Source organism: Nymphalis io, chromosome 9 (genome assembly GCF_905147045.1).
Source record: "Nymphalis io chromosome 9, ilAglIoxx1.1, whole genome shotgun sequence".
In the NCBI taxonomy this organism is placed as follows: Eukaryota; Metazoa; Arthropoda; class Insecta; order Lepidoptera; family Nymphalidae; genus Nymphalis; species Nymphalis io.
In genome coordinates this window covers 4,614,952-4,632,795 of record NC_065896.1, presented here as the reverse complement: position 1 = coordinate 4,632,795, position 17,844 = coordinate 4,614,952, and the positions used below count along the sequence as shown (strand labels likewise).

Here is a 17,844-nt window from a genome sequence, read left to right as displayed (position 1 = left end):
TATTTGATCCAAAATAATCCAAATACTTACCTCTGGTGCAGCAAGCCTCCAATGTAAAGTATACGCCTTTGGTAATGCATGACCTTGAGCTCTAGGAGCAGGTCTAAGTTCTAATTCCAGTTCTCTCGATCTTGCTTCCAATAAAGCTAATCCTGGAGGTATTGGTGGTCTCAGTACATAAACTCGCCATGTCACAGAATCTGAACCATGTGGATTTTCGGCCACACAAGTGTAATTGTCAGCATGTGATAATTCTAAGTCTATGAACAAAATAATGTAGTCAAAACGTATTTCAATTATATTTTGTAAGAAATAGAATTAAATGAACAACATTTGTAATCTCACTTCGTATTAAAAGGGCATCTCCATCCAAATGGAAAGGTGCTCGAGGATGTAAGGGACTTCCGCCTCGAAGCCAACGCTTAGCTGGTGGAGGAACACCTCCGACGACACAACGGAGTGATAATGAACCACCAGCGGCTCCTACTGCGACACCGCCGAACGAAGAAATACGAGCCGGTGCTGGTAAAGATTGAACTAAATAAATATAAAGAGGAAAAAAATTACAGCCTATTAAATTAAATACAAGTGATGAGATATGTCTTTATCATCGTTATGTGTCGTACGAGGTTTACTCGAACTTCAGTTAGTAACAATTCAATCTAGTATCGTACTACTGAGACCTACTTATAAATATAGTAATTTCAAAAACTAACCTTCAATATAAGGGATTTTTTAATATACTTTTTTATATTTAGTTTTTATTGAATATATTATAGACATAATAGACTATTGGCATTTCAAAAATCAAACACATTAATATAACAAAATAAAAAAATCAAATGTGGATTAATTAAAAATAATATTCATCATCCGCGTACCCAGTGCACTTGTCTGACAAGCTATAACCGAGGACGGTGGACCCTCTCCAATAACAGTAGCAGCTCGAACCCATGCTTCATAAGTCCTGCCTGCCCGAAGACCACGTAATGGCTTCATGCATTCAATCGAACCTTCACCATCAGTGCACGCATTGACTCGAGTGACATTTGCTTCTTGAGAACTAAAAATAGTTTTACTTACATTTCCTGATTTGGATTTTCTTAGTTTATCAATGTCTATAGTGAATAATTATGTAATGAGTCGATAGCTTTTGTTGTACAAATATTTTTTATGTAATGTAAGAAAAAACTTATCAGATTTTTGTTTCAGTAATTATTACCGTTTGAGTAAAGATTCAACACTCAAGAAATATATGATAAAGAAATTCACAGAATAAATTCTTCTAACATTTATTTCATTCAAAGATTATAACAACAAAATGGCGGTTCTAATGAATAAGGTTTTGTTTGAACTGGAAACGCATTGTAAACAAGCGTAGTTGATTTTAATTATTTCCTATTAGCTTGAAGCTTTAAATAGGTCACTTTAATAATGTTATATTAATGAACACAGAATATAAATTAAACAAAAAAAACTCTACCCGTAATTAAAATATTACAATAAATCTGAAAAATTACCCAATAAATAAATTTGTTTTTTATAATATAACAAGACTTGCTAAAATAGGATAACGTAATTAAGCATAAAGGTAAAATCACGTTATTAAATAAATCAAACTTATAATGTGAATTAATTGAAAAGTTTATTACATATTTTACATATTAGTTTGATTCCTGAATGGCTATTAAAACATGTTTCGACTTCGTGCAATGTTCCTCTATGCAAAGTCAAATATCCATACAAAACCTTACCACTTAAGTAAAAAAACAAACGTAAAATAAAAAAAATTAAACAAATACACTAAATTACAAATCTCCACAATATCAAAAGGTTCTTATATATTTATTTGCAGACTAAATTTAATTAATCTACAACCAAATATTTTTCTTTCAATTTATTTTAAATTAATATCCGTAATAATTCTCGTTCAATCTTTTTACACCCCCTTTTTATTTCAAGCCACTCACTAAATTGTAGACCAAGAAAAATGGACATACCCAGATAAATCTTTAACGTAAAGTGAATAATGAGTCAGTCTCCCATTAGGCTCAAGAGGCGGCAGCCAGGACGCTCTCAGCGAGCGCTCACTAAGAGCGATCAGTTTCATGCCACCCGGAGCGCTCGGAACTACAACATCATTCGTATCAATTACCGTCTTAGTAATAAATTCAAACGAATTCTTAACCAAAAATAATTAGATGTAGTAAGAGATTAAATAAGAACATTTCTTTTTTTAAATTGTAATACATCGTTCAGTTAAGAATAAGCTAAAAGTTTTAATTTAATGAAAGATACGTACCGTCTTCGTCTGTTTTGCAAACTTGGGGTGCAGATAATGGACCATCTCCGGCAGCGTTGTGAGCTCTTACTCTAATTTCATACTCAGCATAAGACGTTAAACGTGATACTGTTGCTTCTTCACCCTATCACGAAAGACCATAAGCATTTTGTTTAAAAGTATTTAATAATTTTATACTTTTATAAAAGTGTAAATGTTTTACATATTACATACAGTTATATCAAAAGTCGCTTAATACTTTTTCTTAGAACTTTTATAGACGGTTTAAATATTTACATAGATCACTTATTTTACATCTTTTATCGAAAATTACACTTACTTGTACTCTTAAATGTGCATCTTGAGTCGGTTGTAAAGGATCAGAATCTCGTTTAGTATATTGTAATGTGTAGTGGGTTATTTGTCCCCCCCTTGCGTCTGGGTTTGGTGGACGCCATGATACACGAAGCGAAGTCGAACTACTCGAGGTGCAAGAAAGGTCTTCTGGACCTCCAGATGGTGCTAGTAAGAAGAATGATGATCTAAATAATTCTTGTCAAATTACCCAACGTAAAGAAAATAAAAATAAAGAAAACAATATAATATGAAATAAAATCTTAGACACTGGCAAAATAGCTTGCAAAGGAAATTCCCAAAATACGAGGTCTTGGCTTCAGTTGAGATCAATATTAGCTTTCAATGGTAGCCATTAAAAACTTCCCAACAATCAGTGAAATATAGCCATACATATAACAGATCGTCTCATTTATCTAAATTGCTATTTTAACATTAAACAAATAAATTAATATTATATTTTTATAGAGCTTCATGAGAAAGAATAACAAAAATGAACACCGAAATACATACGATATTTGTGGATAATAATTTGTTAGGTATTGTTTTTGAAAATTCTTCTGCGAGTAAAATAAATAAAACAGATAAATAAAAACTTTACACTTTAACTTTTTGTTATAGCAACTTTCTAATTTTGCACGTATTATTTTGGACGACATTAAAATGAAAAATTTATAGCTAGTCTTTAATTCACAAAGAGCTATGAAAGTCAGTGCTAACCCTGCTTGCTTACTTACTGCTTTAGTGCAGGAGAGAATTCTACATTACAAAATAATTAAATGGAACATTTCGTAAGCTTCGTTTAAATTTAGACTACTGAAGCTCCAACCTCCTTTAAGCACGAAGGTTGAATACTTTAAAAGGTAATTTTTATAATGGATATATGTTTAGCTTTTATCCGTAGCGTTATTATTATTATTATTAAAACCTTTATATTATTATTAACCTTTCGTCAAGTAATGTTAATTGAATGACATTTTCATATACATTGGAATTAATTTATTATATGAAGTTATGTAAACAAAGTTACATAAGGATTTTTGTGTGATTGTGGTTCATTTTTTGAGTATTTATATTAATCAGAAGTTAAAATAACCTTATAGGACGCAATATATAAATAAAATCAATGTTTTTATGCAATTATTTAAAAATATATTTCGATGTTATAGCTGAAAACGTTGTATTAAGGTTTAAGTGTACAAACAGGTAGACTTAAGACATTAGGGAACAATTATTTTTTATGTTTCGTGAATATCTATAATATAACCGTCTTAAAGTTTTTAAATATGACGTCGAACTTTTTTATTTTACACAAAGTCACGGAGAGATGACATTAGGATTAATTCATTTCATTTTTAACATATAATAAGATCATTTTCAACATAGTATGAGAAATTCGAATACAAATTAAATAGCAAGCCTTGGAAGTGTAGCAGCGGTAATAGTCATGCAAGATTTTTAGACAACTAGTTACCAAATAAAATAGCAATAAAAAGTCAGATAAAATCGCATAAAAATGCTATCAATTTGTTCCGATCCGTTTGACCTGGATCGGAAAGGCCACGGTTCAATTAAGCCATTTTGCATTTTGATGGGAAAATTTACGATGGCCGCTTTGGTGTGGCAGCGTGAATATATTCATGTAGCTACGACAAAACTTATGAGTGCCTGTACAACTTCGCCTTTATTGGACTTCTAAAGTACATACTCGTTCTTCATATTTACATATTCAAATGAGTCTTGTTTTCTAGGGTCGTTTTTTCCCATTCCCGTTAAAAGTTTTTTTTAACTTTTTTGGGACAAAATTCGGAATGCTTCACTTATGTTTTAACATCTTTCTGGTGAATTATAAAATAGGTATATCACATCGTTTTTCACATACTTTTTATGATACTTCTTAGAGCGTAAAGTAGTTATCATTTCAAAGTCGGATTTGAATACAAATTTTTGGTACATACGATATTAAAATGATATGACGTAAATGGGTACAATAATAAGTTTCACTTTTAACTGTCTGTAATAGAAAATTTAAGATATAAAAACTCACGTGATTCTAACGTATGTCGATAATGGGGCGGTGACAGCGGTCCTGTGCCAGCTGCGTTATACGTTCTCACGGTAACACCATATCTAGTTGCTGCTTTTAAGCCTCTAAGTGTCGTGGTAGTAGCATCCGCACTTGCACCGCTTTCTGATCCTGTATCAATTGTCTTCCCCTCTTCAGATGCTTCCCACCACCGAATTGTGTAACCTAGGAGAGTTCCATGCCAAGTTTCACGTGGAGGAGCCTAAGTGCAAAAACAAAATAATACTATGATTGTGAAAGTTACCTTTAAATATGTATATAATATACGTATGAGTATATCCTAAATCTAATTGAGTCTTTTTTTAATGGAATTGAAAATAATATTAATGTATTAGATATTAATAATAAATAAGTAAATTACAGTAAAGAACTTCCAACAAAATTGGTGAAAATAATAACTTAAAAACAAATTCGTAAACTCTGTAAATGAAGAGAAAAACTATCGCATTCAAAAGTAAATCCGCATAGCCACTTTAAAAACTTAGAGCCAACACCGCTATATCTCGATAAAAACTGTATTTTTAAACAAACTTGCAAAAACTATTTTAATTAAAACTGAAAATTCTTCAACGAAAGTTGAAAAATAAGGAATTAAAAAAAATATGCTACATTTATATTCAGTTCGCAAACAGTAAAGGATTCAATTCTTTTAAAATGTATATTGTACACAGTTTTTCCCGCGAATATAAATAATATAATTCAGAATATAATTCAGATATAAAGAATTATAGAATAATGCATGTGTTCCAACATAGTAAATAAACATATAAAATATTGAAAAGATTTTGTTGTTTCAATAATGGAATTGTTATTGAATAACACTTTTAATAATTCATTAAATATATAATTATGATATAATAATTTTAAATATTTTACAGTTGTTTTTGTTTTTGGTCTGGAATCTCTTGTACGTCTTATGGTAATAATTTACAAAAACATTCCTGATAACAATACAAAAAGTTTCGATATTAAAAATAATCGTAATCTAAAACTTCATTTGGTTGATAATAAACGGAAACAATTTAATCAATATATGTTATATTATTATAATACCTTGGTGTAGCTCTAACGTGAAATGGACGCCACTTTAAAATTCTCTTTAAAAACGAGGTTAATGTAAATACGCTCTCTTTTCTTAAACTATTTATTTTAAAAGTAATGCTACAAAACTACCCACAACAACATAATATTATCTTATTAAACTTCAGCAGATTACTTCTGAAATTAACTTCTATTTTGAAACATTCTCAGTCCATTTAATTGGATATAAAGGTGAATTAAATTACAATGTTTGGTAATGTAAACGTTATCTACACTTGTAAAAACCTGTTTTTCTATCAATGCACAGCCAAAACTACGGTCTAGAAAGCTGATTTTTGAAACATAGGGTTATGTTAAAGCAAAGCTAAGAAAGGATTTTTAGAAATTTTAACTTTAAGGAGGAAATACGATGAGATAACTTTGTATGAATTTTAGTTAAGAAGTCAGAACGGGCAGCTGGTTATTTTAAACATAATACGGCGTCATTATGAGGTCTTACCTGCCAGGTAACTTGAAGTTCCCGAGCTCTGAGTGCTCGTACCGTGATGTCACGTGGAACACCTCCGGGCGCTTGTGTGTGTAAAATTAATTTAAGCCTAGTATTTACAATTAATTAATCCACAAAATTACTTATTTATTTACTAATGTATGCGTCTATATGATATAATTGATTTAGGTACAAAGAAAACAATCTGATAATGATTTTGGTATTTTTAATATACTGATTTTACTGTTGCTTAAGGTGCTGAAATGAAAATAATTCACTACAAATGTGTATAACATAATAAATTAACGTTTGTTTCTTTGGCCACTTGTACTGGATATAAAAGTTAAAGCCATATTAGATATGTAATTATATGAATCTTCAGCTATAATTTTTATTATGATTTTCACTTTATATATCTCACAATTTTCACTATTATATCTCTTATTTATTTGTCTAAATCATTCTTGAGCGTATGAGAAGAAATGCCTTTAAAGAAAGAAAAAAAACAGGTACCTTTTTATTCATGTACGTGTAATAAAAATAAATGAAATATTTAACTATTAATACTTACATTATATTAAATGTCGAAATGTTTACGATGACATGACACTAGGCTTACCTTCTTCCCGCGTTGTGAAATGCAAGGGCGATGTGTAGGCAGAAGCTCCTACGTCATTGAATGCCGCTAATCTGAGCACGTATCGGGTATCTGGCGACAGGCCTGCCACTGACGCGCCAGCTCTACTTGGTCCTTCAGTGCTACGAGGATATTTCAATTGCAAGTGTTATACAAAAAAGTTCTTTATTCAAGATGGTATATAATATATATAAATATTTCTCGTCATCGTAATTTTACAGGATTAAATTGCATTTAAAGCTGCTCTTCGGAATGTAGATCTAACAAGAAAAATCAGCTAGAAACTACAAAACAACGACTATATGAACTGTGTTTATTCTGTTCTGTGTTCTTTGAATATCATGAATCTTGAAATCTGAATTTGTGTTTTTTTATACAGTGCCATATTTGAGTGAATATCACTTGTAAAAAAAAATGGCTAAATTTTGTCTTTATAATGCTTTCTTGGAATGTGACCTAATAAAAACGAGTAACAGTTCATTTTCATTGTATCGTGTAACTATAAATATTAATTATAATATTAGACAATAATAATGTCCCTTCAAACCCTATAAACATATCTTCTCAAGAATATTAAACAGTGACAAAAATGGCAGAATTTCAAAGTTCTAAAAGTCTTGCTGGATTTGAACCCACGACTTTTGTTACGTTTATTTCAGATCTGCTTAAATGAGAGCTTATTTTCATAACACGGTATGTGTTAACCTTCATTATGTATACAGTTGGCAGTGAGACGAAATTAAAAGAGCACTCCACATTCATGAGACTCTAAAAACTTACGCGATATGGAGCAGTTCGGAATTAGCAAGAGTGGAGTACTTTGAACGAGTTCAACCAAATGCCGAGTAAATCTGCTAATTTTTGAGGTGAGAAATTTTAACACTGTTCAATATAATTATACTCATTCTATATGAAACATTTTTAATAACCTTAGCCGTTATACGAGTAAGTAAAGATAGAATCGAGATTGCATTTATGTATGTCTTTATAGAAAACTTTAATTTGAAATACCGTGACAGTAACGTAAATCACACTGATTAACATTGTTAAAAATGCGTTTTTTTTTTACGTATTGTTACTAGACTGCTGTTTTCATTCCACATAAATCGCAGTTAACGTCAACGCTATCAAATAGATGAAAAAACTCGCACTCGCAGTATTCAGTTAAAGTATTATGTCATTTGATTTATATTATGATTGCTAATTTAGCCTAAATTTATTAGAATGCAATTTGTAAAAAAAATTAAATATTGTTTTAATATTATTATGGAAATTAAAGTATTATTTAAATTTCATTTTAACTTTAATTTGTTAATGAAGTTACTACATAAAAATAGAATTTATCACAGAATTGTATAATTGATGTCATACTATTTTAAATTTACGAAATCACCAATTTTGTTTATATGTGACGCAGTGCTGTCATTTGGATAAATATTTCATTAAGCTCTGCATTAATAATATAATTAATTAATTAGTCATCAGCTATATTGATATCAACCCACGCTAAAATCACGGAACATAATTGTCTATTGTCGAAGTTACGGTAGATTGGTATTATAGTATGTGAATGATTGATAGATAGAAGTTATTACTTGCTCTCTTCTGGGTATCTAAAGAAATACCGGTTCCAATATTTTACGTACGTATGTACGTACGTACATACGTAAAATATCGATTCGTAAATGTTTGTGAAACATCTACGTCAATAAAATTTATTTTGATTTCAGTTTTGATATAATTAATGCACTTATAAATAGTAAACTTTATACACCTACTCATGCTTCACATAACGCTTCGCTATGCATCAATAAATTACTGACTTCAAATCGATCTTGATATGTCCCAAGAATATTGATTGATTTAGAAATAGGTCCCAAGATTTCGAACATAGTATGAATAATTAATATTGAAACAATACTTGATGTACACACAAAACAACATTGTATAAGCTATATCAGATAAACATACTGTTAAGTATAAATGTTCTATTATGAATTACTTAAAAGATTTATAATCAACTAAAATAAAGCATAAGAATACTTACGCGACGTGAAGCAAATCCGAATTAGCCAGTGTTATGTTAAGTACGTCAGGCGATTCCCACGTGTCGAGCAGAGCGGGCAGCGGCGCGTTAAGCGGAGAGTTTGTTAAATCGCGAGTGAGAGGGCGGTACTGCAATGAGTAGTGTGACACAAACGCGCCGCGAGCTACGCGCCACGTAACGCGCGCTTTACGCGACCACACTTCTGATATTCGAACTTCCTCGGGTGTGTTCGGGCGTTCTGCATCGAGAAATTGCAATTTTTACACTTTGTTTTAATTTATAAGTAACATGACATGACCGTTTCTCAATAGGGAAATAGTTTCAGATAAAAATACTGTACAGAATGGGATTCAAATCATTTAGTATTTTTGTTGTCCTTCATCTTCACTTAGTATGAGATTGTAAACGCAAATTAAATTCAAAAAATTCCTTTGCTTCGGTATACAACCGTCTTTTAATATCCATTTATTATATCCTGTGAACCTTATATAATAATAATAACTTAATAAAATAATATTTAACTTACACTCGTGATAGAAAAATTAGTGTAATTTTTAGACTAAATCAGTTAACTAGCACATACACCGAATTTACTGTGGTTATTTACACTTGCAGAAACATGAGGCCTGTTAAACGTCAAATTCCAAAGTGTAGTGGTCAGCACATAAAACCTTCTTACCTTTAACAAAGAGTCGAAATAGTAGCTCATCGCTTCCGTATAAGTTCCTGGCCATACACCGATAATCGCCCGCGTGTTCCGGACCCGCATGCGATATCGTTATTTCTGACGTCATTCCCCCGTTGCCTAAATCCCTCATTTCGACGCCACCTGAGCCACTGTGATAAAATACGCAGATGTTATCCAAGTTAACGATTATAGTTTTACAAGACTATATTTTGTCCTATGAAATGTACAAGCAGCATGATTTTTTTTTCGAACGATGTTAACACGCGTGACAATCTAGATATATGGCGAACGAAGGCTACATCGAAATAATTGCAAGCATTTGAACGTCACGACACTACTGCTCTAGTACGGTGTGCTTGTCAGCCTTATTCGTTTCGCCTACATTTGTTTTATATTCTGAACTTAAAAAGAATAAACATTCTTTACAATTTAATTATATTTCGTTCATGTAACTAAATTCTTTCAAAGAACGTTCAACAAATAAGGACACAATATTTATAGTAATTATATATACGAGTATTTTATTTACAATTCTATCTACTTTTATATTTAGGAGATTTTTCTTTGACTTTTTCAAGATGTAAATAAAGGATTATTTACATCTTGAACTACCAGCTAGGACTACTACATATTTATAGCCTCAAACTAATTGTAGCTTCGAGCTTAGTTTCTGAGATATGAAAATATGTTTGAATGAGGTTTGATACGTGATGTAAGATGACTTAATAATAAGTAATTGTAATTCTATATTGTACAATGGAGTTTGAGTTTGATATCATATTTGGTACAACAACAATATTTTGTTGTAATTTTGTAATCTTTTAATTTTAATTCTATCATTTTTTTTTTGTGCAACTCAAATATTTTACAAACTAGAGAATTGTGGCTTTGTTGGCGGGCGTTAATAACTGCTTCACAGTTTTACACTATACCAGTTATTATTGTTCACATTTTGTTTCTGATTTAATATGATGATTTTTTAATAAATTATTATTATTATTATTATTATCGTACATGGAGGATAATACTTATTGTATAGTCATAGTATTTATTTACATTTTTATTAATATTTATAGGAGGAATGCTAGTATTGTCCGATTTTTAAGTAAAATATATTACTATTTATACCTCCAATTAAGAGTATAGTTTGTGGACGTAGGAATGGAGACAACAATAGCCCAAGGAGTCATAATCGACACTCAGAAACTCAGAATCAAACTCAGGAGTCAGAATAATAACCACATAAACCATTGCGCTTGATATGTATTTTTATTTTTAAAAAAAACATATCGCTTAAAATCGTTAACTGACTTTACGAATTAATTACGAAAAAAACATTTAAAACTGTCACAATCATTTGGTCTTTTAGAATCCAACTACAATTATACGTGTATTTAATTAGAAAAGGTTTTTAAAATATATATATAAATATCACACATTGTATAGTGGCAAAATCTGCAATAAATAACGTACCATACGTAGAAAGCTTAGCGGCGCTTGATGAGTTAACACAAACGATAATATGGCTCGACAAATTAACACCATAAAACAGAATTCATCAGATTACTAGCGAATTAGTTCATTCCCACTCGCCTGACAGCCACGACATATTGAGCCTCGGACTAGCATGGACTTTAATAAATAGTCCCTAATTATTTAGCCGTATTTATGTTATTGTAAATATTTATATATACTTACTATTACATATTATATTACATTTTTGTTATTATATGTTTATTTTTTAAGCTTGTCGTTATTATATAGCTTAATATTTTTGTACAGAGTACTCATTATAAGACCTAATATAATTTAGTTATGTTTATTTTCAAAAACTTACAATTGGCTGATTGGTATGCCGATTTTATTGTGTTGTTTTGGTACATCACATTGCATTTTTTGTGCAATGTAATCAAAAAAAAGTTTTTGTAAATGGTCAATTTTAGAATAAGATGTTAAAAATTTAACCAAAAGATACTTACTGCAATGCCAGGGGTCTGGCGTCATGAGTCCAATGTATGTGTATTTCTGGTTCTCCTCGGACAGTACAAGTAAGTCGTGCCGTGGATCCTCTAACCACCCATCGAGTCTCACCTGCACCACCTCCACGAGAAAGCTTTGGAGGTTCTACAGGAAGGAGTAAATTAACATAACAAATCTGACAACCACATTTTTATTGCGGAGAAACTGTTGAAATTATTCTTGATACACTATTGCTACTAATATCTAAATCAGTTAACATTTTTGTCCAATAAAATATTCAACAAAGAAAATTGAAACATAATTTACCTCTTATATCTAGGTAAAAAGAATGATGCAAGAATGAATGCTGAACACGCGCCGTACATCGATACCACCCCTCATGCTCTGGCGTTGCGACCCGCAACCAAACCGTACCGTCAGAGAGTATCGAACCTTCGCTAGCATCACTTGATTCTGATTGACCCCAAAGGATGTGTCGCCAATTTTCTCCCTCTGTTGGGAATGCCACCGTTATTATAGCGGAAACGTGAGCACAGGAACACAGTAAAAATATACTAAAGAAGGATAATTGTTCTATATACATACATGTTTTCCAAATTTACATGTTTACTCATCGTTTTTTATAAGTTACAAAATAAATCATGGCTAAAAAAATATAAAAAGCAATGACAGATGAAAATTAATAATAATTACCAGAAGAAAATTCCCAAGATATTCTTGGCATCGGTTGTCCCTTAGCCGAACACGGCAGCAAAACAGCGGCACCAGCTGACACCGACGTATTCTGAGGGCGCCACACCCATGTTGGTAGTTCTATGCGGAAAAACTGCTTTATTTATTATGCCATTCAGCATGATCAGATAAAACGTCTTCTTAGTCATGTAACGATACGACAATTAATGTAAAGTTGTATTCTTAAAATAAATACCTTTAACTATAAGCGATGCGCTGTGAATCACGGTTCCAAAATCATTAGTTGCTTTACACGAATACTCTCCACTGTGCATGGAATTCAAATCTTGAATTACCAATATTGTAAAGAAGTCCATATTCTTCTGTTCCACCTGATAATTAAATTATATGAATTTTATCTTAACAAAACATCAAACGAAAATTAGTATTTTGTCATTATTACCTTTAAAGTTGATGGAATTGGTAAATTATCTTTGAGCCATGAAAACTGAATGGGTTTATCTCCTGAAATCAAACTACATGTAGCTTGTGTACTTCCACCCACTTCTAGTTCTTCAGGAAACTGAAATGGTGCTATTTTTGGTGGTTCTGTCAATAAAAGAAATATATTGTTTCACAATTATGTATCTTAATCCTACAAATATTAAAAGTTTGTAGTTAATATACACTTATGAAAGAAAATCTCTCTTACTATGAACATCTATTCTAACAGTTCTTCGCGCCAGTTCTCCACTTTCTGCTCTCACTTCACAAGTATAACTTCCGGCTATAGAACTTCTAACTGTAGTTAATCGTAATATGCCTCGTTCTTCATTCGTTTCTATTGATGTTTCAACTAAAGAACCATCTTCTCTACGCCAGATAACTTCCCTAACAATTTAAAAAAAAATGTCAATAACTTTAAAAATATTAAAGCGTGCCGATGAAACGCAAAAAGTGACTTACTTAATAGGATACCCAGAATATGGACAATATAAGGAGACATCTGTATCTGTCTTCACGTGTATTGGAGGCAAATATCTTATATTGGGAGCACCTGAAACGATTATTATTACTCATATGTAAAATCTATAACGAACGTACATAATTTTAAACTAAATTAATTATTACCAAAAACATTTAATCTTGCATGATGTGCCTGAGAGCCGCCTGAATTAGTTGCGTTACATCCATATCTTCCCCCTTCATCAGCGCTTCTTATTGTGATACTTAAAGTTGATACAATTGTCCCTTCTTCGCCTCCATTTAACGTTTCCGCTCTAGTATTCACACTATATCTTTGGACAAAAGATATGTTACAATAAAGTTTTTTAAAATAATCCGCTACAAAAGCAATATCTAACTTACTTTTCAGGAGCGGATGGCAAAGGTCTATCGTCTAAAGTCCACAAAATTCTCGGCGATGGTATTCCAGTAGCTGCACATCTAAACGCAATAGTTTGTCCGATTCTCGTTATTGCTTCGCTGAACGTCGATACCAGTCTAGGCGGCCTGTCTAAAACGCAGGTTCTGGATTCACAGTGTGTAATAGTAATTAACCGTGTTTTATCCGATTGTTTTTTTTTTCTTGCATTTATTTTGATGAATTTAAAAATAGCTTTGAATTTAGTATAATAATATTACTCAACAAAAAATACAGCTAATTTATTTATATTTACACGTGTAATATTGTTACATAATTTCAAGGTACTACTATTTCAACATTTGGAAACCATACAATATATCAAAAATATTACCAGCTATTACAAGTTCAGCACCAGCTACTGCAGAGTCAGAATGGTCATAAGCCGTGCATTGATAAAGACCAATGTGGTGTGGTCGAACCGGACCAAGGGCCAACCTTGGTTGAGGAGAATGTAACGGTCGGCCCTCATGCTGCCAGCTTATTGTGACCCCTCCCCCTCGACCTCCTTGAATTGAGCAGTTGAAATGACCGGTTGCTCCAGTGCCTAACATCTAAAATAGTAATTTCCTATAGAACGATCTCGATTTGTTAAAATTGATTTAATAATATTTCAATAGTTTCAATTGATATAAGATTTATACATTACACATGCGATAGTAAAAATCGTTCTTAAGCACAAATTATCACTTACCAGAGGATTTGGTGTAACTATAACCGTCAAGGGTTCATAAACCACAAGTCGTACAATCACGCGCGGGGACGTCTCCGTCCCCTGTGAACAAGCGTACCGCACCGCATGGTGCGTACGTACGCTTGGCAAAACGAGTGTACCTCCGCGCACAACCCCTTCACCCGCGGACACCCATACACCATTCGCCTCCTGTCGCTGCCAACTGACGATTATTTCCGTGAGAAATTTTGGTGTACATAGCTAATATGACATTATAATATTTTTATATATAATATTTTTAAAGCACTTACGTAATAGTATGTTTGTTGATATGTCTTAATATACATGGTAGTAAAACTGTATCCCCTGTACGAGCTTCGATTGAATTCACTTCTATGTTTTCTAACCAACTGCTATCTGTACACGACACGACACGAATGAGTTATAAGTAATCATAATGAATCAAAAATATAGAGAAAATAAAAAATATGAGTATAAAACATTTTGTTGTATATAGTTGTTGCTATAAATGACTATTTATCATGAAACTGAATATCAAAATGTTACGTATGCAAATCATGAAATTAATGGTAGGGAAATTATTTCGGTTGACAGCTTTAGCGCGCGTTAAAAATTTAACAATATTAAACAACGCATCGAAATGGATCGAATATCAAGTTGGACTAAATACATATAATGGATATTAAATGATTACATTCAGTGTCATTTACAAAAAAGCAAACGTAATAAAATTAACATCAATGATATATTATTGAATTAACATGGAAGCCTGGCTTCCCTCACGTTTGTGTTTATTTGTGACAAAAAGTTACCCGCGCTTTCATTAGATAAAACGTGATTTAAAAATTTAAAAACTTATTCTAATTTTGGACAACTTTTATACATTATATATTTATATATATATTATATATATTTTATACTAGTATATAGGAACATTAAGTATCACAAGTTTAAACCATGACATAAATTAATAAAATGTTGTAAACAAAGTAAATTATATTTTCTATAACCAACGGTGTGCGCAAAATTTAAAATTAATCGGCTTTCTATAAATAGACCTAGTTGTAAAGTAAAAGATTTGACCTATACGTGTAAGTCTTAAAAATTGGTATATATTTTATTCTTTTTTGAAACATATGAAGTTTTAATTATATAAATCCTTTCTGTTTTCTACTGAAACTTCTCCGTTTTATTTATAATGTATTCGAATATGACTTAAGCTAAACAGAATGTAGTAAACTATTGAAGTTACCATCTGTTGTTAACTTCAACGGCGGGCTGGGCGTGTCGAGCGCCAAACACGAATATTCCGCTTGTATATCGGCCTGCGTCAAATCTGAGCCAAGTAACAAGCCGCCGGCTCCCGACACCCAACGTGTTTCTAGAACAATTGCTGACAGCTCACACTTGATATTGTCATAAACTATCTGTAGTCGCTATGGAACTAAACAATCATCTAAGTTGTAAATTAATATTGTTTAACTTTCTAGGTCTGCCATCATAGTACTATTGTGATAGATTAAAAGTGAATGATCAGGTATATGACAAAATTTGTATTCCTCTAAGGTACTTTGAGGAATACAAATTTTGTATATAAATGAATCAAATGCTAAGGAAGTTTAATGGCAAAAATACAACACATTGAAATTTTAATGGCCAATTAATGCCATAACACATCATTTGTAACATGAAAAAAAACCACTATACACAAAATGTAATAAAAAAACACGCTTTATGTAAATATGGGCCTTATTGAGTTACCTGCTCCCATATACCCTGAGGATAAGGGCAGTCCATCCTGTAACCACGTGATATCAGCCAAACCAAACTGTGGCGATACTTCACACCGAAGCACCACGGATCCTCCAACCTTCGCGGGAGTAAGCTGGCGCACCAAGTGTGAGAGCACGCTGTCTTCGACTGAGACAAAATGATAGTAATTCTTAGACATTTTTTTATTAAATATATTATTAGATATTTATTACTTATTTAATGAAATAGGACCATTCACGTAAGACGGACAAATGGGCCACCTAATGCTACGTGGTCACCACTGCCTATTAACCATTGGCTTTATGAGAAATAGTCTTTACATCGCGCATGTGCCAATAACCTTGAGAAGAAAGATGTTATGTGTCTTGTGCATGTAGCACCACTGGCGCACTCACACTTCAAACCGTTGCGGTTTAAGCAAAAGCAAAGCATACAAAGTATTGCTGTTTGGCGCTAGAATATCTGATAAGTGGATGATACCTACCCAAACAGGCTTACACAAAGCCCTAACACCAAGTAAATTACATTCGTAATCGACGAAAATATATCATTTAAAATTATTAAAAGAATTTTAAGAATATTTGTAGGAATTATGAAACATTTCTTAGTTTTTTTGTTGGTCTTCAAATCCCTTACAAAATAACAAGCAATTGAATTAAATATCAGAGTTGCAGAAACAATTGCGGTAGAGGTCGCTTCGTTTGTCTGGCGTTATCGTTATGAGGTTTATTATGCGCAGAGAAATGATATTGTTACTTTTTATTATTTTCTATACTTATAAATGAGACGTTTTTTTGTGATGCCTAAATGAAAAAAAAACTACTAAGCAACTGCAGTGCTATTCTGTAAGAACTCAATATTTAAGATCACGGTGGTACATTTTAATGGGACACTAAACTTGGAAACTAAGATGTTATGTGTCTTTATTTACACTATCTCACTCACCCTCCACATCACTTTTGTTCCGGCAAAAGAATTTTAAGTATTTCTTAATAAGCTGAAACAGACATGTAAGCGACGCGCGTTGTGAAGCCCGGAAACAATTCTTGCTATGGATAAATAGTGGAAAGCCTGTTGCGGGTCGTTTATATGAATAAATGTGTGAAGCTAAGAGAATATTTAAATCACGTCTGAAATGGTGTCAAAATCATCAAAATCAAATTAAGATGGATATTTTAGCTTCACATCATTCCAACAAAGACTTCCACACTTTTTGTAAACACTCAAATAATTTAAATAATAAACCTGGCATTCCCGTGAGCGTTGATGGCGTTAGTGATTCTATTGAGATAGCAAATATTTTTGTAGATCACTTTTCTGTTAAATCGCCTCTAGGTTCTGCTTAATTTTCAGTCTGGAGATAAAATTAGAAAAAAAAAGTTACCGCCTTTGACATTGCACAGACAATAAATAATTTAGGTAGAGCTAGATCTCCTGACCATCAGCATCTACAACAGGCTGGTCCTCATTTGCCCAGAATCTTGGCAATGTTATTTTTCCTTTGGTCTATCTCATGCAAATAAAAAAAAACAATTGTGATACCTATTATAAAAAATAAAACGGGTGATAGTTCAGATAAGAATAATTATAGGCCTATATCACTAGCTACGATAATTTCCAAAGTTTTTGACAGTGTGCTCAATAATAAACTTAATAAATATTTTAAGCCACATGATAATCA

The 17,844-nt window shown here is 32.0% G+C and overlaps 1 protein-coding gene across 1 annotated transcript in view; it reads right to left on the bottom strand.

Annotated features, from left to right (window-relative positions):
* Positions 1-17,844, bottom strand: part of LOC126770750 (cell adhesion molecule Dscam2-like) — a 56,641-nt gene that overhangs the window by 7,854 nt on the left and 30,943 nt on the right. Inside the window, exons 4-28 of the mRNA XM_050490286.1 lie at positions 16,152-16,310; positions 15,643-15,771; positions 14,681-14,786; positions 14,391-14,592; positions 14,031-14,250; positions 13,642-13,789; positions 13,405-13,571; positions 13,240-13,330; positions 12,986-13,164; positions 12,737-12,882; positions 12,530-12,665; positions 12,295-12,414; positions 11,908-12,093; positions 11,601-11,745; positions 9,613-9,770; positions 8,934-9,171; positions 6,869-7,008; positions 6,262-6,332; positions 4,683-4,923; positions 2,622-2,803; positions 2,303-2,426; positions 2,001-2,130; positions 882-1,063; positions 346-522; positions 31-260 (exon numbers count right to left, since the gene is read on the bottom strand). Of these exons, the coding sequence (XP_050346243.1) occupies positions 31-260; positions 346-522; positions 882-1,063; positions 2,001-2,130; positions 2,303-2,426; positions 2,622-2,803; positions 4,683-4,923; positions 6,262-6,332; positions 6,869-7,008; positions 8,934-9,171; positions 9,613-9,770; positions 11,601-11,745; positions 11,908-12,093; positions 12,295-12,414; positions 12,530-12,665; positions 12,737-12,882; positions 12,986-13,164; positions 13,240-13,330; positions 13,405-13,571; positions 13,642-13,789; positions 14,031-14,250; positions 14,391-14,592; positions 14,681-14,786; positions 15,643-15,771; positions 16,152-16,310 (4,007 nt within the window). The remainder of the gene's footprint in view (positions 1-30; positions 261-345; positions 523-881; positions 1,064-2,000; positions 2,131-2,302; positions 2,427-2,621; positions 2,804-4,682; positions 4,924-6,261; positions 6,333-6,868; positions 7,009-8,933; positions 9,172-9,612; positions 9,771-11,600; positions 11,746-11,907; positions 12,094-12,294; positions 12,415-12,529; positions 12,666-12,736; positions 12,883-12,985; positions 13,165-13,239; positions 13,331-13,404; positions 13,572-13,641; positions 13,790-14,030; positions 14,251-14,390; positions 14,593-14,680; positions 14,787-15,642; positions 15,772-16,151; positions 16,311-17,844) is intronic.